Genomic DNA, 25,873 nt, shown 5'->3' on the forward strand with positions numbered 1-25,873 from the left:
AATCTGACTCGCTGTTTATCCTGTATGCACCCAACAAGCTGGGTGCTCCTGCTTCTAAGCAGACTATTGCTCGCTGGATTTGTAGTACAATTCAGCTTGCACATTCTGTGGCAGGCCTGCCACAGCCAAAATCTGTAAATGCCCATTCCACAAGGAAGGTGGGCTCATCTTGGGCGGCTGCCCGAGGAGTCTCGGCGTTACAACTTTGCCGAGCAGCTACTTGGTCAGGGGCAAACACGTTTGCAAAATTCTACAAATTTGATACCCTGGCTGAGGAGGACCTGGAGTTCTCTCATTCGGTGCTGCAGAGTCAACCGCACTCTCCCGCCCGTTTGGGAGCTTTGGTATAATCCCCATGGTCCTTACGGAGTTCCCAGCATCCACTAGGACGTCAGAGAAAATAAGAATTTACTCACCGGTAATTCTATTTCTCGTAGTCCGTAGTGGATGCTGGGCGCCCATCCCAAGTGCGGATTGTCTGCAATACTTGTAAATAGTTATTGTTAACTAAAGGGTTATTGTTGAGCCATCTGTTGAGAGGCTCAGTTGTTTTCATACTGTCAAACTGGATATAGTATCACGAGTTGTACGGTGTGATTGGTGTGGCTGGTATGAGTCTTACCCGGGATTCAAAATCCTTCCTTATTATGTCAGCTCGTCCGGGCACAGTGTCCTAACTGAGGCTTGGAGGAGGGTCATAGTGGGAGGAGCCAGTGCACACCAGGTAGTCATAAATCTTTCTAGAGTGCCCAGCCTCCTTCGGAGCCCGCTATTCCCCATGGTCCTTACGGAGTTCCCAGCATCCACTACGGACTACGAGAAATAGAATTACCGGTGAGTAAATTCTTATTTATTATCAGGTATTTATATAGCGCACACACATTCCCCAGCGCTATACAGAGAATATTTTCCCATTTACATCAGTCCCTGCTCCAGTGGAGCTTACAATCTATATTCCACATGCACACACAGACACATTCACACTAGGGTTCGTTTTGTTGGGAGCCAATTAACCTACCAGTATATTTTTGGATTGTCGGAGGAAACCGGAGTACCCGGAAGAAACCCACACAAGTACGGGGAGAATATACAAACTCCACACAGTTGGGGCCATGGTGGTAACCAAACCCATGACCTCAGTGCTGTGAGGCAGTAATGCTAACCATTACACCATCCGTACTGCTCCCATTATACCATTCGTACTGCCCCACATATAGGGAAGTGACGTGTTCTAATTGTTTTTAATCATTGTAAATGCAACTTTCACAATTATTGATTACAATCAAAATCAGATTCTCTTATGTATAAATGACATTTAGATTATTACCATTTCTGAAAAAAAAAAAAGGTAGTGCAACTTAAGCATTAATATTAACACAGTCAATCTACATCTGAAGGTGATAGTATGGCATAAGTATACATTCTTGTAATATCTGTTTCTTTGAGCTGGATGCATGTAAAGATGTGCCTTTCACAACATATACATGTAAGCTTTTTCTTGGGTTCTTTTCCTATGTATGTTTGGATCATTTCTAAATGAGCCACTGTGTGTCTGCTATGGTAGACATATGCCTAACACCTAACATTGTTACTGATGAGTGAAAGTGTATGGTAGAGTAATTTAGGTTGATGCAATTACAAATTATTTCTTGCATGCACTATTACAGTGGTTCTTAACCTCGGTCCTCAAGTACCCCCAACAGTTCATGTTTTCCAAGTCACCTAGCAGTTGAACAGGTGTATTCATTACTCACTGACACACTATAAAAGACCCACAGGTGGAGCAAATTATTTCACTTGCAATCCTGTGAGGAGACCTGGAAAACATGAACTGTTGGGATTACTTGAGGACCGAGGTTGAGAACCACTGCACTATTACAGTGTTCAAAAAATGCTATCATCTAGTTAGTGGCTTTATTAGTTATTTCTCTATCGTCCTAAGTGGATGCTGGGGTTCCTGAAAGGACCATGGGGAATAGCGGCTCCGCAGGAGACAGGGCACAAAAGTAAAGCTTTTACAGGTCAGGTGGTGTGTACTGGCTCCTCCCCCTATGACCCTCCTCCAGACTCCAGTTAGATTTTTGTGCCCGGCCGAGAAGGGTGCAATTCTAGGTGGCTCTCATAAAGAGCTGCTTAGAGAGTTTAGCTTAGGTTTTTTATTTTACAGTGATTCCTGCTGGCAACAGGATCACTGCAACGAGGGACAGAGGGGAGAAGAAGTGAACTCACCTGCGTGCAGGATGGATTGGCTTCTTGGCTACTGGACATGAAGCTCCAGAGGGACGATCACAGGTACAGCCTGGATGGTCACCGGAGCCACGCCGCCGGCCCCCTCACAGATGCTGAAGCAAGAAGAGGTCCAGAATCGGCGGCTGAAGACTCCTGCAGTCTTCTTAAGGTAGCGCACAGCACTGCAGCTGTGCGCCATTTTCCTCTCAGCACACTTCACACGGCAGTCACTGAGGGTGCAGGGCGCTGGGAGGGGGGCGCCCTGGGAGGCAAATGAAAACCTTTAAAAAGGCTAAAAATACCTCACATATAGCCCCAGAGGCTATATGGAGATATTTACCCCTGCCTAAATGTACTAAATAGCGGGAGACGAGCCCGCCGGAAAAGGGGCGGGGCCTATCTCCTCAGCACACGGCGCCATTTTCTGTCACAGCTCCGCTGGTCAGGAAGGCTCCCAGGTCTCTCCCCTGCACTGCACTACAGAAACAGGGTATAACAGAGAGGGGGGGCAAAATAAATGGCAATATATCAATATAAAAGCAGCTATAAGGGAGCACTTAATCATAAGGCTATCCCTGTCATATATAGCGCTTTTTGGTGTGTGCTGGCAGACTCTCCCTCTGTCTCCCCAAAGGGCTAGTGGGTCCTGTCTTCGTATAGAGCATTCCCTGTGTGTCTGCTGTGTGTCGGTACGTGTGTGTCGACATGTATGAGGACGTTATTGGTGTGGAGGCGGAGCAATTGCCAAATATGAGGATGTCACCTCCTAGGGGGTCGACACCAGAATGGATGCCTTTATTTGTGGAATTACGGGATAGCGTCAACTCGCTTAAGCAGTCGTTTGCCGACATGAGGCGGCCGGACACTCAATTAGTGCCTGTCCAGGCGCCTCAAACACCGTCAGGGCCTGTAAAACGCCCCTTGCCTCAGTCGGTCGACACAGACCCAGACACAGGCACTGATTCCGGTGGTGAAGGTGACGAATCAACCGTATTTTCCAGTAGGGCCACACGTTATATGATTTTGGCAATAAAGGAGATGTTACATTTAGCTGATACTACAGGTACCACTAAACAGGGTATTATGTGGGGTGTGAAAAAACTACCAGTAGTTTTTACCGAATCAGAAGAATTAAATGACGTGTGTGATGAAGCGTGGGGTGCCCCGATAAAAAACTGCTAATTTCAAAGAAGTTATTGGCTTTATACCCTTTCCCGCCAGAGGTTAGGGAGCGCTGGGAAACACCTCCTAGGGTGGACAAAGCGCTAACACGCTTATCAAAACAAGTGGCGTTACCCTCTCCTGAGACGGCCGCACTTAAAGATCCATCAGATAGGAGGATGGAAAATATCCAAAAAGGTATATACACACATGCAGGTGTTATACTACGACCAGCTATTGCGACTGCCTGGATGTGCAGTGCTGGGGTAGTTTGGTCTGAGTCCCTGATCGAAAATATTGATACCCTGGACGGGGACAATATTTTACTGTCGTTAGAACAAATAAAGGATGCATTTCTTTATATGCGTGATGCACAGAGAGATATCTGCACACTGGCATCACGGGTAAGTGCTATGTCCATTTCGGCCAGAAGAGCTTTATGGACACGACAGTGGACAGGCGATGCGTAGAGGAGTTATTTGGGGTCGGTCTATCGGATTTGGTGGCCACGGCTACGGCCGGGAAATCCACCTTTCTACCTCAAGTCACTCCCCAACAGAAAAAGGCACCGACTTTTCAACCGCAGCCCTTTCGTTCCTTTAAAAATAAGAGAGCAAAGGGCTATTCATATCTGCCACGAGGCAGAGGACGAGGGAAGAGACAGCAACAGGCAGCTCCTTCCCAGGAACAGAAGCCCTCCCCGGCTTCTACAAAAGCCTCAGCATGACGCTGGGGCTTCGCAAGCGGACTTGGGGGCGGTAGGCGGTCGTCTCAAGAATTACAGCGCGCAGTGGGCTCACTCGCAGGTAAATCCCTGGATCCTGCAGATAATATCTCAGGGGTACAGGTTGAAATTAGAGACAGAGCCACCTCGCCGTTTCCTGAAGTCTGCTTTACCAACGTCCCCCTCAGAAAGGGAGACGGTTTTGGAAGCCATTCACAAGCTGTATTCTCAGCAGGTGATAGTCAAGGTACCTCTTCTACAACAAGGGAAGGGGTATTATTCCACTCTTTTTGTGGTACCGAAGCCGGATGGCTCGGTAAGGCCTATTCTAAATCTGAAGTCCTTGAACCTGTACATAAAGAAGTTCAAGTTCAAGATGGAGTCACTCAGAGCAGTGATAGCGAACCTGGAAGAAGGGGACTTTATGGTATCCTTGGACATCAAGGATGCGTATCTCCACGTTCCAATTACCCCTCACACCAGGGGTACCTCAGGTTCGTTGTACAAAACTGTCACTATCAGTTTCAGACGCTGCCGTTTGGTTTGTCCACGGCACCTCGGGTCTTTACAAAGGTAATGGCCGAGATAATATTTCTTCTTCGAAGAAAAGGCGTATTAATTATCCCATACTTGGACGATCTCCTAATAAGGACAAGGTCCAGAGAACAGCTAGAGATGGGTTTAGCACTATCTCAAGAGGTGCTAAAGCAGCACGGATGGATTCTGAATATTCCAAAATCCCAATTAATGCCGACAACTCGTCTGCTGTTCCTGGGGATGATTCTGGACACAGTTCAGAAAAAGGTTTTTCTTCCCGAAGAAAAAGCCAAGGAGTTATCTGACCTGGTCAGGAACCTCCTAAAACCAGGAAAGGTGTCTGTACATCAATGCACAAGAGTCCTGGGAAAAAATGGTAGCTTCTTACGAAGCAATCCCTTTCGGCAGATTCCATGCAAAGGGATCTGTTGGACAAATGGTCAGGGTCGCATCTTCAGATGCACCTGAGGATAACCCTGTCGCCGAGGACAAGGGTATCCCTTCTGTGGTGGTTGCAGGAGGCTCATCTATTGGAGGGCCGCAGATTCGGCATGCAGGATTGGATCCTGGTGACCACGGATGCCAGCCTGAGAGGCTGGGGAGCAGTCACACAGGGAAGAAATTTCCAGGGAGTGTGGTCGAGCCTGAAAAAGTCTCTTCACATAAGCATTCTGGAACTAAGAGCAATCTACAATGCTCTAAGCCAGGCGGAACCTCTGCTTCAAGGAAGACCGGTGTTGATCCAGTCGGACAACATCACGGCAGTCGCCCATGTAAATAGACAGGGCGGCACAAGAAACAGGAGGGCAATGGCAGAAGCTGCCAGGATCCTTCGCTGGGCGGAGAATCACGTGATAGCACTGTCAGCAGTATTCATCCCGGGCGTGGACAACTGGGAAGCAGACTTCCTCAGCAGACACGACCTTCACCCGGGAGAGTGGGTACTTCATCCAGAAGTTTTCCACATGCTATTAAACCGTTGGGTAAAACCAATGGTGGACATGATGGCGTCTCGCCTCAACAAAACACTGGACAGGTATTGCGCCAGGTCAAGAGATCCGCAGGCAATAGCTGTGGACGCGTTGGTAACACCTTGGGTGTACCAGTCGGTATATGTGTTTCCTCCTCTGCCTCTCATACCAAAGGTATTGAGGATTATACGGCAAAGAGGAGTAAGACTAGTGGCTCCGGATTGGCCAAGAAGGACTTGGTACCCGGAACTTCAAGAGATGGTCACGGACGATCCGTGGCCTCTACTTCTGAGAAGGGACCTGCTTCAGCAGGGTCCTTGTCTTTTTCAAGACTTACCGCGGCTGCGTTTGACGGCATGGCGTTTGAATGCCAGATCCTAAAAGGAAAAGGCATTCCAGAAGAAGTCATTCCTACCTTGATAAAGGCAAGGAAGGAAGTCACCGCGAAGCATTATCGCCGTATTTGGCGAAAATATGTTGCGTGGTGCGAGCAGCGGAGTGCTCCGATGGAGGAATTTCAACTGGGTCGTTTTCCTACATTTCCTGCAATCAGGATTGTCTATGGGTCTCAAATTGGGATCTATTAAGGTTCAAATTTCGGCCCTATCAATATTCTTCCAAAAAGAATTGGCCTCAGTCCCTGAGGTCCAGATTTTTATCAAAGGAGTACTGCATATACAGCCTCCTGTGGTGCCTAAGGTGGCACCGTGGGATCTAAATGTAGTTTTAGATTTCCTCAAATCCAATTGGTTTGAACCACTAAAGAATGTGGATTTGAAATATCTCACATGAAAAGTGACTTTGTTACTGGCCCTGGCTTCGGCCGGGAGAGTATCTGAACTGGCGGCTTTGTTTTATAAAAGCCCTTATTTAATTTTCCATTCGACATAGGGCAGAGCTGCGGACGCGTCCGCATTTTCTCCCTAAGGTGGTATCAGCGTTTCACCTGAACCAGCCTATTGTAGTGCCTGCGGCTACAGACGACTTGAAGGACTCCAAGTTGTTGGACGTTGTCAGAGCCTTAAAAATATACATTTAAAGGACGGCTGGAGTCAGAAAATCTGACTCGCTGTTTATACTGTATGCACCCAACAAGTTGGGTGCACCTGCTTCTAAGCAGTCGATTGCTCGTTGGATTTGTAACAAAATTCAACTTGTACATTCTGTGGCAGGCCTGCCACAGCCTAAATCTGTTAAGGCCCATTCCGCAAGGAAGGTGGGCTCATCTTGGGCGGCTGCCCGAGGGGTCTCGGCATTACAACTCTGCCGAGCAGCTACGTGGTCAGGGGAGAACACGTTTGTAAATTTTTACAAATTTGATACCCTGGCAAAGGAGGACTTGGAGTTCTCTCATTCGGTGCTGCAGAGTCATCCGCACTCTCCCGCCCGTTTGGGAGCTTTGGTATAATCCCCATGGTCCTTTCAGGAACCCCAGCATCCACTTAGGACGATAGAGAAAATAAGAATTTACTTACCGATAATTCTATTTCTCGGAGTCCGTAGTGGATGCTGGGCGCCCATCCCAAGTGCGGATTATCTGCAATACTTGTACATAGTTATTGTTAACTAATTCGGGTTATTGTTTAGGAAGCCATCTTTCAGAGGCTCCTCTGTTATCATACTGTTAACTGGGTTTAGATCACAAGTTGTACGGTGTGATTGGTGTGGCTGGTATGAGTCTTACCCGGGATTCAAAATCCTCCCTTATTGTGTACGCTCGTCCGGGCACAGTACCTAACTGGAGTCTGGAGGAGGGTCATAGGGGGAGGAGCCAGTACACACCACCTGACCTGTAAAAGCTTTACTTTTGTGCCCTGTCTCCTGCGGAGCCGCTATTCCCCATGGTCCTTTCAGGAACCCCAGCATCCACTACGGACTCCGAGAAATAGAATTATCGGTAAGTAAATTCTTATTTTAACCACTTAACTGGCAAATTTTCTTTCTAAAAACACTCAAATTGTCAGGTTTTTTTTAATGAGTTAATTAGGTGAAGAACAAGTATTAAACTTGTCCAAAAAATTATTATTTTTTTGGTAAAAAAACAACAACCTGCAGCTCTATCTTTTATACGAAATGATATGTTACCGTGTTTTCCAGGCAAACGGGAAAGGTATGTAATGTAGCATTTGGTATTCAGATAGAGCTGCAGTCGCACACAGACGATAGGCATGCCGCATATCATTTTACTTAGCTTGTGCACTCATAACCAGATGTGACTACAAGGGCTGTATAATGTGACTGCAGCAACAATGAAGGAGGACACAGCTGTTTAGGAATCCAGTTTAGGTAGTTAGTGGAGTTGCGGGAGAGGAATGTCAGTCTTGTTGCAGCATTCTGGATAGATTAAAGCAGACTTAAATGTGAATGCCATGTTATAGGAGTTTGTAGTAGCTGAGGTAGGAGATAGATAGCATAAGTGTTTTATTTATTGTCACGTATTGACTTGCATTAGTCAAATTCATACATTAGGCTTAATTTCACAGGTTTCGATACTAAAAAATACAGAAGGTATATGTATACCAATCAGTCATAACATTAAAACACCTGCCTAATATTGTGTAGGCCCCCTTCATGTCAAAGTAAACTCCATATAAATGCCAGGATCCAAAGTTTCCCAGCAGAACATTGTCCAGTGCATCACACTGCCTCCGCCAGCTTTCCTTCTCCCATAACTCATGCTAGTGCCATCTCTTCCCCAAGTAAACAACGCACACCCACCTGGCCATCCACATGATGTAAAAAAAAAAAAACTTGGTTCCTCACACCAGACCATCTTTTTTCTTTGCTTTATGGTCCAGTTCTGGCGCTCATGTACCCTTCATAGACACTTTCCATGGTGTACAGGGGTCAGCATAGGCACTCTGGCTGGTGTGCGGCCACATAGCCCCATACACAGCAAGCTGTAATGCACTGTGCATTCTGACACCTATCTGTCAATGCCAACATTAACATTTTCAGCAAATTGTGCTACAGTAGTACTGTACTTCTGTGGGATAGGACCAGATAGCCTAGTCCTCGCTCCCCACACACATCAGTGAGCCTTGGTCATCCTGTCGCCAGAAAACCAGTTTTTATTCCATGGACCACTTTGGTAGGTACTAACCACAAGACTTGCGGTTCATGCTCTGACCCAGTCATCCAGCCATCACAATTTGGTCCTTGTCAGAAACATTCAGATGCTTACATTTGCTAAATTTTTCGGGTGTGGTATGGTTTGCCTGCGGTCGGGGTCCCGGCGACCAGTATAACGGCGCCGGAATCCCAACCGCCGGCATACAGACAGCTGAGTGAGCGCAAATGAGCCCCTTGCGGGCTCGCTGCGCTCACCACACTGCGGGCATGGTGCCGTGCTACGCGTGCCATGCTATCTATTCTCCCTCCAGAGGGGTCGTGAACCCCCAAGAGGGAGAAAAGATGTTGGTATGCCGGTGGCCGGGATTCCGGCGCCAGTATGGTGGGCGAGCCCACCCCATTTTTTCTGCCTCCAACACATCAACTTAAAGAACTGATTGTTCACTTGTTGCCTAATATATCCCACTCATTGACAAATGCCACTGTAATGAGATAATGAATGCTATTCACTTCACCTATCAGTGGTTTTAATGGTATGGATGATCCATGTATGATATAAGCAGCCTGGCTCATGAAGGTGGAGGCTGTTGCTGTATCTGCATCTGCAGCCTGGCAGTTTGCTTTTTCACTTCCTCACATTGTTACCTAGAGTGTTTCATCGCCAGCAGTTTATCAGGGGTGTGGTCTCCCATCTCTTATGTTACACTGTTATACTGGGTTCACGTTTCCAATCATCAAAATCTGTTCATTCATATTTTCTTAATTAGAGTCATCATGTTCAATAAAAATGTTTACATTATTTTCAGGAAAAAAATAGCAAATGTCCAGAAATCACAACCAGTGGTTGATTGTGTGTCTTACCATAGGGTGGAAAAAAAGATAGATGTTGGAGAACACATCTCTAATTAACACTATCCACACAAATTATCATTGTCTTTTCTAAGGTCAGACTTTGGATTTTAAGAACAGTCCCAAAATTGCAAGAAAGTGATATAAAACAAACATTTTTTTTTTGTTTTGTTTTTGTTTTCTTCACCACCACCAAGAATTAGTGTTTTGATTTTAAAGCATTGCCATTTTACATTTTGGGATTAAATGCCAGTAAATTTACTCTTTGGTGTCCAACTGGAATGTTTTTAACTTGTGTTCTCCCATCAAATGTGTGTATAAAGTCTGTACAATTGTTTAGTAAGAATGCTTATCAGAAAAATAAAATCAGTGAAAGTGATTTATATTGGGCAGAAATGAATATTCCCTTATACAGTTCTTAAACTATTACTTGTTACTTGTTCCTTTATAAATAACAGTTCCATCCTGTTCCTACCATCCAAATTTAACAACCTGGTTGAGCTTTCCAGCAAAGCCATAGTTCTGGAAGCTTGGGAAAGCAATACCGCCCCATTGATTAATGATTTGGCATATTGATAACCTACCCTTAAGGCGGGTACACACTACCCGACAGTGGAATTAAGGTGACGGACAACTATATCGTTGAACAATATAGCGTTCAACGATATAGCGCGTACACACCTAACGTTATCGTTCAACGAACATGCAGCTCAGCCCAACATTGACTGGTTTAGCTGCATGTCAGCTCAATATTGGTGATTGCTGAACGGCGTGTGGGAGCGCACATTGTTCATCGGTCACCAATATTACTCCCATACACACTGGACGATATAAGCCTTAAAAATAAACGATAATGACTTTTATGTCAATTTTTATTTTAACCTTAAATCAGAATTATACTGGTACTGTTGTGTGTGCAGAAGGGGCATTGCCCACAGCGCACACCTAGTTAGAGTGCATATTCCCCCTGCGCTCCCACTGTCCGTCCCTGTATACTGTGCTCCTGCGGCCCGCCCCCTCTCTTGGCCACTGTGTACTGTGCTCATACGGCCCCTGTGTACAGCGCTCCCGTGGCCCTCCCCCTCTCTTGGCCTGCAGTGCAGTGTACAGAGGGAGCGCAGGGTCAGGAGCCGGCAGCAGCACAGCCACATGAAGAAGGAGAAATCATGTAAGTGGCTGCCCACACACTACACTACACTACAGTACACTACATTACAGCCTAAGGGTAGGGGGGCTGTAAGGTGCTCTTCCTGCCGTGATGAGTAAAGGAGGCTCCACCTGCCATAATGTGTAAAAACAGGGACTGTCTGCCGTAATGTGTAAAAAGGGGGACTGGCTGCCGTAATGTGTAAAAAGGGGGACTGGCTGCCGCAATGTGTAAAAAAGGGGATGCTGTCTGCCGTAATGTGTAAAAGGGGCTCTACCTGGTGTAGTGGCGCTACTGTGTGGCGTAATTTGAATAATGGAGACTACTATGCACCGTAATATGAATTGGTATTATTTTGTGGCCACTCTCCTTCTCCATGAAGCCACGCCTCTATATTTTTCACGTGCGCCTGCGGCGCACACTGCCCCGATTTTACGTCGATGCCGTTTCTTGCACACAGCGCCAAAATGTCTAGTTACAGCACTGGTATTCAATATATGGCCTTCCAGCTGCTGTGGAACTATACATCCCAGCATGACCTGTCAGTTTTAGCATACCCTAATATCAAAACTGTAGCAGCATTTTGGTATGTGTAGCTCACAGCAGCTGGAGGGCTGTATGTTGAATACCACTGATGTAAAACTAAAGGCCCATACACAGTGTGCGATTTTGAGCTGAAAGCAGATCACTTTTGGTGTTTTGAGTTGCTTTCAGCTCAAAACTGCCCAGTGTGTATGCCCTGGCAATGAGCGCTGATGCGCGCCCCCGTTTCATCGGTGGCGGCTGCCGTTCATCTGCTGGTATTACCAGCAGATGAACGCCGAGGTGGATGTCTTTCTATAGCGTTCTGCGTTTTGATATGGAAAGCCGTTCACCCCCGCTGATATCGCTGGGCAGGGGGAAAAATCGCTCAGTGTGTATGCACTGTAAGACTGTTAAGCAGTGTCGGTTACATTCATAACTCAAGTCTTATCACTGAGGTGCAATAATTTGCTTTTGTTCTACGGTCCACCTCCATATTGTTAGTGCATGGATTGCTGTTAACTTTAGAAGTTGTTCACTATTATGTTATTAAAAAACTCTGCAATAAATGGGTAAATTCCTTAGTGACCAATACATTCTGAAACAAACTTTTCTTTTTTTCTTTCTATATTTCAGCCAGAGTCCATTGGATCATTACATAAACTTAAGGACCTCTGGTTGGATGGAAATCAACTGGCAGAACTACCTCCAGTATGTTTTTATTTATAAGCTATCAAGGACTTGTATTGCAGCACTTGAAATATACCACTTGCTTAATCCAGTAATGGCAGGAGCACTTATGTATTGAACTGTGATAAAGTAGTAAGAATAGGACCTTAAACTAGAGTGGATAAATCTGCTATAATTAAGTCTTCTCTTATGCAAACAGAACTCTTGTATTGCAAATGGTATTAAAAAAAATCTATTAGAGCCACAATACATCATTAAAATATTAGTTGCGAATTGGAGTGCCTCTATGGGGGAAGTCAAGTGTTTTTGCTTGGCGGCGACCAATAAATGGCACCCGACAGAGTAATTCAAGTGTTGCTCTGTTTGGGCACGCACAGCCACTGTCATTACTGTTATGTACGTTACTGTTAAAAGATGCATTGCACGTTTGTAGAAACATACCAATGTCCCAACATTTAGGGGATAGCTGGCAAAGCTGTTCCCGAAACATTGGTGATATCCTTGGCTATGCTCTAACCACTTGGCTGGGCTGGATGGGGCGGAGCTGATGTGTCGAAGCACCGTGACTGCAGAGCTGGGGGATAGGGTGCCGCGGCTGCCCGATCAATGTGACCAGCAGTAACTAGGACAGATTTGGGGCAGAACTGTAGATACAGAGGGACCTGCAGGTCCTCCTGAGATTAGCAGCTGCTGGAAGATTATCTTCTGGCATCTGCCCATGGGTGTTTACAACTGGTCACATCAGATTCTGTGGCCATGTAAGATATAGCCCATCCTACGTGGGTCACACCTGATGCAACCATGCCAGGCAAATGGTTAAGTTTTTGAACACATTGGTGTTTATCTACAAATGTTGGAGTACTGTGCATCTTTACACCATATGCTATTGACTTCTCTTTTCTAGAAAAAAAAGTCTCTGTAATAGCAGATGTATATGTATATTACTGACAAGTTAAACAGCATTCATAAATAATATAGTGTATGATTGGTGTTGATTGTCTTTAATACACTGTACATTTGTTATTGCATGGACTTCCCCAGTCTATGGAAATTATTGTGTGTTTTTAGTGTTTCTACATTTTCTAAACGAATGTAACTGAAAACGATGTGATACAATTACAGCAACAGTCTAGAGAGCCAAAGGGATTCAGAGCTAGAAATTAAATGTTAGTTCTGCCTGATCCAGTATTCACTGGTTCAGCTACTTTACTGAAAAGGCTAGCCGCCCATTGGTGCGTGCAGGATGAATGTGAGAGCCCACTATGTGTAACCATAACAACGCTGTGGAAACATTCTCTTTAGGATTAAATAAAATAATTTTTTTGTTTTATTACGGACTTTACTCCTGATTTAGGCATTTATACAATGCGTGTTTGTGTATATGTGTGTGAGTGTATATGTGTGTGGTACAGCAGGTTTGGTGGCTCCAGCGATGTTATTAGAGCCTGATGATGACTTCTGGCATATGTATATTATACGCACATATCCACACAGTATATAGACTAAAATGAAGAATATTTTGGTAGCATTAGCAATTTTCGTAAATACGCGGTTTATTGTTTGGTTTTTTACATTTTTTTTTTATTGATTTTCAAAGCATAGTATGTAGACTATATACCTCTTTTACTCTTTGTTTAGACTTGTCTTTTTAATTGTGATGCAGGAAATAGGAAGTCTGAAAAATTTACTTTGTTTTGATGTGTCTGAGAACAAACTGGAAAGACTTCCCGAAGAGATCAGCGGTTTGGCTTCATTAACAGATCTACTTGTTTCACAGAACTTAATTGAGGTTTTACCGGATGGAGTTGGTAAGAACTTTATTACAAGATTTGGCTTAGTAGCTTTAAAGGTACCTTCAAACAAGTTTACTTCAGCAAGCATAAGATTGTCTGCTTTTATCCAACTTTAAAATAAGGATTAATTATCTTATTTCAGAGTTTGCTATATACCTGTCTCTGTGGTACTGGCTGCATTGTTAATATATTTAACAATATATTGGCATGAGTAGAAGTTATAAGTAAAGTAAAACATCAGCTGCTGGATCTTTTTAAACTGAGAACTTTGATGCAATTGTATGTCACTGTAGCAGTACTTATTCTGTAATGCTTTAATTTTTAATTTGCTTTGTTGAACCTTATATTTTCAAATGTCTTCTGTGAACATTTAAGTCTTTGTAATATCCTTAACTTTGTAGCTCTGCAATACCTTCCTGAAGTCTGCATTAAGACAGTGTAAAGAAATGATGTTAACTCCTCCCTTAACATATAGGAGGGTTCTGTTGTGGATGATGTCTGTGAAGTGGTTTCAGAACGGCGCCATTACAACACCACCACCAGTTGACTTATTTTGGCAGGAAAATTGTTGGTGTTTAGGTACTATTCTTTATAGCGATGCACATGTGTCTCCTATGTAATGATTTGGTGGTGGCCCAATCAGCCAGGTTTGGCTAGCCTACACTCAGATTGGTGGTTGTAATTGCAAAAATGATTTCTGTGCATTTTGAGAGCTGGCATACAATGCCAGACCAGAAGTTGTTAACAAACCCTCATCCAGTGATTGCTTGGCTCTTCTGAATCTTCCACTTTAGTTATGCGCTTCTCCTTAACTGGTCCTGTTTCTATTGAGGAACCAGCATTTGTAAGTCTGGAGCTTCACGTGGTCAGTAAGCCACTTGCAGTTTCTACTCCTGTTCTGTGGCAGACCATATCCTGGAATGTAAATGGCTCCTATTATGGTATGGTCATCCAAGGTCTTTTTGACCAATGTGCATAAAGTAAAATTTATCAAGCTAAATAAATATACTTAAAATAACAACAAATATGTACCCCAAAAGGAATTTGTGTATCAAAAGAATACATTGGAATGGAATTCATTAAAGGTATTTATCAATAATAGAGCCAAGAGCCAGCCCATGCCCCCAAGCTGTTCATCTAAGATGGTTAAACTCTCCAAGTAAGAATGTTATTTTAAATGCATTTCTTAAAGTGCATACACATGGTGAGATCCTTTCTATGCCCGATTTTGACGATACGATTTCCCTTGAAACCCCCCCCCCCCAAACACAGCACAGATTTTAACTTTCTGTACTTTCGATTTTGTCTATGTACGATTTTGACTAAGTGCCAATTTTGACTATACTATATAGTACACTAGTCAAGGTTGACTTGTCTGCACAGTCCATCTAGCCTTACGATACCGACACCATGGTAGTGCGCATCGGGATCGAATCGGTATCGCAAGCTGCCTAACATCTTGAGATGTGCACTAACTTCTCAAGATTTTGACTTTATAGTCAAAATCTTACAGATTTATCTCACCGTGTACACACCTGTAAAGGGTCTGTTTATGAAACCCTGAAAATAACTTTTCATCCGAAATTACAAATATTTTTCTTTTATTTGGGTAAATGTCTGTAGTTTTGCTATTCAGCTATAGCTTCCCTATGCTTTGCAAGTTAGCTAACATATATTTAACAAAGACAGTCTATCACTATGTCGGGACAGTGAAAGTCTTGACCGATAAATATAATTGCTGAAGTGGTTTGCAACAAATAAGTACTATAAATAGTAATGAAATAAATATATATGTGTGTGTGTCTATATATATATATATATATATATATATATATATATATATATATATATGTGTGTGTGTGTGTATGAGATGCGCGGGTTTGGATTTACTCTGTTCTTACCACCAAAATTAACGCCCGGGTAAAAGGTTATTGCCCAGTTCAGTGAGGATCCTTCCCTGAGCTCATACCTGAGTAATGTGGAGGAAGGTTATTGTAACAACTCTCCTGCATTGGTCACAATTCATTGTGTTCATTATGTGTGTAAAAACACTGTTTTAAAAGATTACAAAATTATTAAAAAATCTAAAATAACTACAGGTTGAGTATCCCATATCCAAATATTCCGAAATACAGATTTTTTTGAGTGAGATAGTGAAACCTTTGTTTTCTGATGGCTCAATGTACACAAACATTGTTTAATGCACAAAGTTATTAAAAATATTGTATTAAATGACCTTCAGGCTGTGTGTATATGGTGTATATGAAGCATAAATGAATTGTGTGAATGTATACACACACTGTTTAATGCACAATGTTATTAAAAATATTGGCTAAAATTACCCTCATGCTGTGTGTATAAGGTGTATATGAATCATAAATGCATTCTGTGCTTAGACTTGGGTCCTATCGCAGTGATCTCATTATGGTATGCAATTATTCCAAAATACGGAAAAATCCGATATCCAAAATACTTCTGGTCCCAAGCACTTTGGGTAAGGGATATTCAACCCGTACTCTGTTCCTTTTACTGATTTGCCATTTGGCTTTCTTTGTTGGGTTACCTTTCTAAGTTAGAGGGTACTATTCACAGAATTGCCTTCCAGATTATTACTAGATTAAGACTGACCCAATAAGAAGAACTGTGCATATATGAGGTGTAACCTGCAGAAATATTAATCACTATTAATAAGTTCAGCTTCCAAAATAACTGTAGATTTTAAAAAATTTATTGCAAGATTGGGGCATCCTGGGGATACGTCTACATCAGTTTGGTAAAAGTATGACAATTTGTTTAACCTGGGAAAAATTTTCATAAAGTAACGGAATCACCATGCTGTGGTAACAGAGTCACCAAGTGGGTAATGAGCATGGTAAAGTGTACTGATTAAACTATGTTTGCTACCTACTAATACAACTACTACTTTTATTTCCTACTATATTTTACAAAATACAGTATTTAAGGACAAAATTACACAATTTGGAACATATATCAACATGGATCAATACTTTTAAATAAAAGTTAACCTAAACATTCCAACATAGATTCAGATACATAGAAGTGCAAATCAAAAATATCAACTACAAATGGGTCCATTCAAAACAAAATCCAGACTAATCAAGTAGTAGAGTCATAAAATGAAGCCTTTACTGAGCCTCTGGAACTCCCCTGAAATATGTTAAAATGTATTAATCTTATTCAGGATTATTTCAAAAATCACTCAGCATATGGTTCAATGCAACCTATGTGATCATCATTGATCGGCTGTATAAATGGTGGCACTTCCTCTATAGATCTACAGGTACTTCATGATCAAAAGAGCAGCTTACAGATGTGCCCTCATACTTTATTGATGCAGTCTTACCAAACAGACCCTCTTGGCGCACCAGGTCCTGTATTACTCTTCTAGCGCTGGGCGTATTCTTCACATATTCACGCAAAAAAGCAAACTGGGGTATATTGAATTAGTGCTGGATTTTCCGGCATTGGCGAAAACGAACCCAAAAATTGCAGGTAACGCCCACAAATTCGTCAAAACACGTGGCTCGCCGGTGAATTTTGCCGAACCACGTGGTTTTCACCTGTGACGATTTTTCGACCAGTCTAAAAAATGGTATGGGCATTAAATAGGTCAAATGTAAAGTCAATGTAAAAATGGGCGAAAAGTGCCCTTTTTTTTTTTTTTTTTCAACAGGTCGGAAAAACAGCACTAATTGAATACTCCCCCTTATGTAGTCGCAATGCGATGCCCTAGAATGTACTGGGAGACTGATATGCTTAATTTGATATGCAACACATATATCTGTTTGCATCTGAGTCTGAATCTGTATATAAATTGCTACAGTGCAACCGCTGTGGCTTTTTTTCCATGGCAAGTTTTTGGGTAAAAAGATGCAAAAGTCATGCCCGGCACAAGGAGTTTTTTATACTGTGTATTAAGGCTAGTTTTATGAGGACATATCTGTAATGTGATTCCGTTACCTCAAAAAACACCCTGGAAAAATATGGTTGGATCATTTTCTTTAAAAATGAGCTTGTATTTAGAAACTATAAAATAAAACTCAATTTTGAATTAATCTCTCCAAATATGAATAATGACATTTTTTTTTAACCTTTTTCTGTAATAATCACCTTTACTGTTATACGTTTTTATTCTAACTATATCATGGGTAGAGAATGATTTTTGGTTGTTAAATAGCCGTATTTCCATTACATTAACCCTGATATTGAGATATTATGTCATAATTTAATCAAACACCTATGTTTTCATTGATTTATATGCAAATGAATGAAAGCCTGTCCATAATATTGTTTTCATTCAGTGAGCACTGGTAATTTAAAGAGCCTATATATGAAGTACTAGGACACAAATCAAAATTATTTTTCTCTGTTTTTCTCTCCAACTGATTTAATGATGCATACTTCCTGTACCTGTGTTGACTTATGTTTAGGGTCTGTGTCCATAGTTTCATAGAATTGCCCTTAATCCAAAATGATGAGTACATAGTGTCGTAGCAATAAAATGAGATATGCCAGAATCAGATGAAAAGCATATGTGGTTTATTCACACCTCGGCCCAGGTGGGTGTCTAAGAGCACGCAGGCTCAGAGAGACAACTTGGTTACAGGTGCTTACAGTTTATATAGCATGCAATACACATTACATCAGAAGTGGTTACGTGACAGAGAGCACAATCCATCTTTATTACTGACATCCAGATACTATACTTATTCTTAATTATAAGCATGCAAAGACCTCCGGGCGGTCATATAGGGGCCATAAGTTAGGATGAGAGCACTATCCGCCACTACTGGCCTCCTAATGCCCTGCAAAGAGACCCTTTTTAGAAAGTACATTAAACAGAAACAGCTGTAGGTAGAGAGAAGAATGCTTTACTTTTCAGAATACGTTTCCTGCAAACAGATAACATCGATACACAAAGTTTAACCCTATAAGCTTTCAGTCCCATCATGCGGGGTCCAGATTTCTCTGACAATAGCATTCCAATAAAACAGTCCAGAAACTAATATGTAAAATATTATTAGAACAATATCCATATGACACCTATTTAAAATACAGCCACTATAAATTTCCAGCTCATGGAGTGTGCCCTTTCAGAAAAAAATATCAGGACAGTACATAGCTTCCTGAATGAATATATATATATATATCTATGTATAGATATATATATATATATATATATATATTATAGATCAGTTATACTGAAACATGACCCAGATGAGAAGAATTAACTCCAGGTACAGTATATGCAGTGTAAGAGGAGTTATGTGTTAATAGAAATTAATACCCCTAAATATCAATTGTTTAATATTACTTTCAAATTTCATTTTTTTGTTGTTGACACATTTATAAAAAATGGTGTGTATCTATAAATGATCAAAAAGTGTAGGCTTAAGGTGGGTGCACACTATTAGATATATCTGCAGATTAATTGATCTGCAGATATATCTATGTACGGATCGGGCAGTGTGCTGTGCATACACACTGCCCGATCCGTCGGGGGACTGACGTCATGAACTGGGCGGGCGGGCGCTCGCGCCCGCCCAGTTCACCTGTCAATCACCGCCGGCCGCCGCAGCATGTGTACGGGCGGTCGGACGACCGCCCCGTACACACACAGCGACGCGCCAATATATCGTTAGATATATTGGCTGTCGGCTGTGCTGCGCGGCCGACGCGATACGTCTGTGAACGACGGAGTTCACAGACGTATCGCCCGTACACACTGGCCGACGGTCCCGCGATGTATCGGCCGTGCAAGAGAACGGCCGATACATCGACCAGTGTGTACGGGCCTTTAGTGTATTGGACCTGGTGTTTTTCATTCCACCTTATCATTATTAATCAAGTTATTTAATAAAGCTGTCTCATTAACTTGACAATCAGTCAGTGCCTTTTATTTATGGGTTTAATTTTGGTCTGGAAGAAAGGTCTTTAAGGATTAGGTGCGATAACTGAAAATACACAATAAGCTGTAAGGTTTCGGTATGGTATAGCTCATCAACTTGTAGTAGACCTTGGAAGGTGGAATTCAGTTAAGGTGCTGTTGAATTAGACCTGAGAGCTGGCAGTATCTGGCATTTTGTTTCACCTGCCCGGAGGCAGGAGAAAAAAACCCCCCTGATAACTGACCCGTTTTGACGGCTGCGATCGTGAAAACACATGGATCTGGGAATTTATCCTGGAGCCTGTGTGTTTCCGTTGAAAATAAAATAAAAATTTCACAAGGGTAACAATGGTAGGTAATAATTTTACCGAAAAAAATCTAATTGAATTCCCCCCAAGGCCAATTAGTCATAAATCGCTAAATTCCATAATTTTCATCCTGTAGTGTTGAGCATTTTTTACTCTCTATTTGATTGGCAAGTGGCTAGATTCTAGTTTAGAATTCAGTTGGATTGAACAAGAGAAGGTATTTGTCTGATCTTATTGGGCTGTCATAAGAAGTGCAGCCTCTTTGCCATCTGGATTGAGCTTTGAGTCCTTTTGAAGAAGAGTGCTATGTAAATAAACATTAGTTTTTATTATTACTGGAAGTAATTTAAATGCTGTCGGCTATTACATCATTTATTGTGCCATGCAGTTGCCAACATGTTATGGATTTACTATCTATTTATTCGTTAATCTATCATATAAATGTGGTCTCTGAAGTGCATGTTTGCTGTTGATAGGAAAGCTGAGGAAGCTGTCAATACTTAAAGTGGACCAGAATCATCTCATGCAGCTGACAGAATGCATAGGAGAATGTGAGAGCCTTACTGAACTGGTACTTACGGAGAATCAGCTTTTGGTGAGTGCATGTAACATGGCAGCAGTTAATTCTTTTCCTTTTTGTCCTTTTCTTTAATTGTACTTGCAATGCACAAAGTGGTCAGATTATACGTGTTTAAAGCAATCACTTTTGCATTCATGAGGATGCATTTGTATGTGCTCCTGAACAGCCAACCAGTTAACTTTTGTGTGTGATGTTCTATGCTCTGCCAGAAATCCTAGTGCCTGTTACCATCTGTGATCGATTTGCCCAGTGTCTTCTGAGGACAAGCATGGATTTTGGGTCGTCACTTGTGCAGTCTGCAGTTTTAGTCATTATTTACTTTTTTGTTTTCCTTATAATTTGAAATGATGTTTGCCAAAATAGCAGCTGGCTTGTACCAGAAGATTAGGCAATATGCTCCAACAGTATACACTTTAAATGGTTTTACTGTGTGTTTATTTATGAACTGTAATTTAGAATTCTACTCTCAAGGTAAATAGCATGTATATTAATATTTTGGCTGGGATTTGTGCTTGGCTTCCTATATTCACATTAAACAGGGCTGTACAACTAAACCGAACAAAATAATAATATGGTGGATGAAAAGAATGCTTAATAAGAGCTTGACAGGGGGCTAAGTTATCAGTAATTTGTGGATAGTTATCTATCTTAAATGTGTTTTACAGATTTTGTCTGTGTGCGTCTTCTTTCTTGTAGCATTTGTGCCACACTGTGCCTTTTCTAGAGAATGATGAATATTGTCCTGCACAGTTTGTGAAAAGCACATAAAACGTTTGATGAAGAACCTTACTTGCTCCTTCTTTGTGTGCACAAAACTAAATTTATATGGATGAGCTCTATCTTCAGTACAAAAGATACGTCTGAAATTTGTATATTTACATAGCTCATAGGGGCAGATGTATTAATCTGGAGAAGGCATAAGGAGGTGATAAACCAGTGATATGTCCAAGGTGATACAGGCAGCAGCCAATCAGATCCTAACTGTTAATTTACATATTGGAGCTGATTGGCTGGTGCCTTTATCACCTTGCACATACCACTGGTTTATCACTTCCTTATGCCTTCTCCAGGTTAATACATCTGCCCCATAATTCCAATGCCGTCCCATAGCTAAACTATGTGAGAAGGTCCAGTTACAATCCAGTTATTCTCCATATGATTCTGCATTGCCTGTACTTGTGTAAGCTTGGTTTTGGAGCAAGCAGGCTTATGCTTAACTGTACATCAGCCCTAAAGTGCGCAGCGCATCTTACTCCACATCACTGCATCTGCAGCGGGTCTCAAAGCTTCAGCCAGTTTGTATTATTATTGGTTGATAATCTTCTATCTTCCAACAAACACAAATTAGATAGTTGTTTCATACTGATAGAAAATCCTCTTTGTGGTAGCAGCGATTTAATGACCAAACCACATAGGTGGTGAGTATATAAGCCAACAAGAGCTAGGTCTGTATTGAATACTAGCCACTGGGAAGTTGTTTTGCATACTATGCACAACAAAGTTTTAATGTGCGTGTATTTTAAACCATTCAGACATTCAACTTACTGTTTTTGTATATAGCCTATACAGCACTAGCATGTACAACAATTCCAGCAATTTATTTGTTGATTTATTTTTAACCATGATACAGTGCACACATACTTTATTACGCAGGCCTTTACAGAGAATATTTAGCCAGTCCCTGCCCCAGTAGAGCTTGCAGTCTATATTCCCTATCATATACCCTACACATACACACTATGGATTACATTTTTTTGTCAGAATCCTTTTGACCTAACAGTTTGTTTTTGGATTAGTAACATTATAATGTATAGGGGGAAGACTGCGCTCACTTGATGGAGGGGGAAGGAGAGGAATGTGGTGCTGCTATACCTAGAGGTGTCTTGCCTCTTGTTTTGTAGTCAGTGATAGGGAATGGTCAGCGCACTCAGATGGGGAGGGATGTCACAGGGTAAGTTGGTGTATGCTGGGAAAGGAGAGGAGTAGGGAGGTTGAGATGAGGGGTGGGAAAGTGAGTGATGTTCTTGTGTTGATAACAGAAAATGTTAAAATGCTAAATGTATTTCTCTATCGTCCTAGTGGATGCTGGGGTTCCTGAAAGGACCATGGGGAATAGCGGCTCCGCAGGAGACAGGGCACAAAAGTAAAGCTTTCCGATCAGGTGGTGTGCACTGGCTCCTCCCCCTATGACCCTCCTCCAAGCCAGTTAGATTTTTGTGCCCGGCCGAGAAGGGTGCAATCTAGGTGGCTCTCCTAAAGAGCTGCTTAGAAAAGTTTAGCTTAGGTTTTTTATTTTACAGTGAGTCCTGCTGGCAACAGGATCACTGCAACGAGGGACTTAGGGGAGAAGAAGTGAACTCACCTGCGTGCAGGATGGATTGGCTTCTTGGCTACTGGACATCAGCTCCAGAGGGACGATCACAGGTACAGCCTGGATGGTCACCGGAGCCTTGCCGCCGGCCCCCTTGCAGATGCTGAAGTAAGAAGAGGTCCAGAATCGGCGGCAGAAGACTCCTCAGTCTTCTAAAGGTAGCGCACAGCACTGCAGCTGTGCGCCATTTTCCTCTCAGCACACTTCACACGGCAGTCACTGAGGGTGCAGGGCGCTGGGAGGGGGGCGCCCTGGGAGGCAAATGAATACCTATTTTGGCTAAAAATACCTCACATATAGCCTCCGGAGGCTATATGGAGATATTTAACCCCTGCCAGAATCCGTTAAGAGCGGGAGACGAGGCCGCCGAAAAAGGGGCGGGGCCTATCTCCTCAGCACACAGCGCCATTTTCCCTCACAGAAAGGCTGGAGGGAAGGCTCCCAGGCTCTCCCCTGCACTGCACTACAGAAACAGGGTTAAAACAGAGAGGGGGGGCACTAATTTGGCGTTAGAAATATATAAAAAAGATGCTATAAGGGAAAACACTTATATAAGGTTGTCCCTATATAATTATAGCGTTTTTGGTGTGTGCTGGCAAACTCTCCCTCTGTCTCTCCAAAGGGCTAGTGGGTCCTGTCCTCTATCAGAGCATTCCCTGTGTGTGTGCTGTGTGTCGGTACGTGTGTGTCGACATGTAGGAGGACGATGTTGTGAGGAGGCGGAGCAATTGCCTGTAATGGTGATGTCACTCTCTAGGGAGTCGACACCGGAATGGATGGCTTATTTAGGGAATTACGTGATAATGTCAACACGCTGCAAGGTCGGTTGACGACATGAGACGGCCGACAAACAATTAGTACCGGTCCAGACGTCTCAAAAACACCGTCAGGGGTTTTAAAACGCCCGTTTACTTTAGTCGGTCGACACAGACACAGACAGGGACACTGAATCCAGTGTCGACGGTGAATAAACAAACGTATTCCTTATTAGGGCCACACGTTAAAGGCAATGAAGGAGGTGTTACATATTTCTGATACTACAAGTACCACAAAAGAGGGTATTATGTGGGATGTGAAAAAACTACCATAGTTTTTCCTGAATCAGATAAATTAAATAAAGTGTGTGATGATGCGTGGGTTCCCCCCGATAGAAAATTATGGGCGGTATACCCTTTCCCGCCAGAAGTTAGGGCGCGTTGGGAAACACCCCTTAGGGTGGATAAGGCGCTCACACGCTTATCAAAACAAGTGGCGGTACCGTCTATAGATAGGGCCGTCCTCAAGGACCAGCTGACAGGAGGCTGGAAAATATCATAAAAAGTATATACACACATACTGGTGTTATACTGCGACCAGCGATCGCCTCAGCCTGGATGTGCAGAGCTGGGGTGGCTTGGTCGGATTCCCTGACTAAAAATATTGATACCCTTGACAGGGACAGTATTTTATTGACTATAGAGCATTTAAAGGATGCATTTCTATATATGCGAAATGCACAGAGTTGCACTCTGGCATCATGAGTAAATGCGATGTCCATAACTGCCAGAAGATGTTATGGACACGACAGTGGTCAGGTGATGCAGATTCCAAACGGCACAAAGGTGTATTGCCGTATAAAGGAAGAGGAGTTATTTGGGGTCGGTCCATCGGACCTGGTGGCTACGGCAACTGCTGGAAAATCCACCGTTTTTTACCCTAAGTCACATCTCTGCAGAAAAAGACACCGTCTTTTCAGCCTCAGTCCTTTCGTCCCTATAAGATCATATCTGCCCAGGGATAGAGGAAAGGGAAGAAGACTGCAGCAGGCAGCCCATTCCCAGGAACAGAAGCGTTCCACCGCTTCTGACAAGTTCTCAGCATGGCGCTGAGACCGTACAGGACCCCTGGATCCTACAAGTAGTATCCCAGGGGTACAGATTGGAATGTCGAGACGTTTCCCCTTCGCAGGCTCCTGAAGTCTGCTTTACCAAGGTCTCCCTCCGACAAGGAGGCAGTATGGGAAAAAATTCACAAGCTGTATTCCCAGCAGGTGATAATTAAATTACCCCTCCTACTACAAGAAAAGGGGTATTATTCCACACTATATTGTGGTACTGAAGCCAGAAGGCTAGGTGAGACTTATTCTAAAAAATTTTTTTGAACACTTACAAAGGTTCAAATCAAGATGGAGTCACTCAGAGCAGTGATAACGAACCAGGAAGAAGGGGACTATATAGTGTCCCGGGACATCAGGGATGCTTACCTCTATGTCCCAAATTTGCCCTTCTCACTAAGGGTACCTCAGGTTCGTGGTGCAGAACTGTCACTATCAGTTTCAGACGCTGCCGTTTGGATTGTCCACGGCACCCCGGGTCTTTACCAAGGTAATGGCCGAAATGATGATTCTTCTTCGAAGAAAGGGCGTCTTAATTATCCCTTACTTGGACGATCTCCTGATAAGGGCATAGTCCAGGGAACAGTTGGAGGTCGGAGTAGCACTATCTCGGATACTGCTACAACAGCACGGGTGGATTCTAAATATTCCAAAATCGCAGCTGATCCCGACGACACGTCTGCTGTGCCTAGGGATGATTCTGGACACAGTCCAGAAAAAGGTGTTTCTCCCGGAAGAGAAAGCCAGGGAGTTATCCGAGCTAGTCAGGAACCTCCTAAAAACAGTGCATCATTGCACAAGGGTCCTGGTAAAAATGGTGGCTTCCTACGAAGCAATTCCATTCGGCAGATTTCACGCAAGAACTTTTCAGTGGGATCTGCTGGACAAATGGTCCGGATCGCATCTTCAGATGCATCAGCGGATAACCCTATATCCAAGGACAAGGGTGTCTCTCCTGTGGTGGTTATAGAGTGCTCATCTTCTAGAGGGCCGCAGATTCGGCATTCAGGATTGGATGCTGGTGACCACGGAGCCCAGCCCGAGAGGCTGGGGAGCAGTCACACAAGGAAAAAATTTCCAGGGAGTGTGATCAAGTCTGGAGACTTTTCTCCACATAAATATACTGGAGCTAAGGGTA

The 25,873-nt window shown here is 43.0% G+C and overlaps 1 protein-coding gene across 1 annotated transcript in view; it reads left to right on the forward strand.

Moving 5' to 3' along the window:
• LRRC1 (leucine rich repeat containing 1) overlaps positions 1 to 25,873 on the forward strand; it is a 428,784-nt gene that overhangs the window by 258,607 nt on the left and 144,304 nt on the right. Inside the window, exons 7-9 of the mRNA XM_063916718.1 lie at positions 11,849 to 11,923; positions 13,566 to 13,710; positions 20,388 to 20,506. Coding sequence (XP_063772788.1) covers positions 11,849 to 11,923; positions 13,566 to 13,710; positions 20,388 to 20,506 — 339 coding nt within the window. The remainder of the gene's footprint in view (positions 1 to 11,848; positions 11,924 to 13,565; positions 13,711 to 20,387; positions 20,507 to 25,873) is intronic.

This window comes from Pseudophryne corroboree, chromosome 4 (assembly GCF_028390025.1).
Source record: "Pseudophryne corroboree isolate aPseCor3 chromosome 4, aPseCor3.hap2, whole genome shotgun sequence".
NCBI lineage: Eukaryota > Metazoa > Chordata > Amphibia > Anura > Myobatrachidae > Pseudophryne > Pseudophryne corroboree.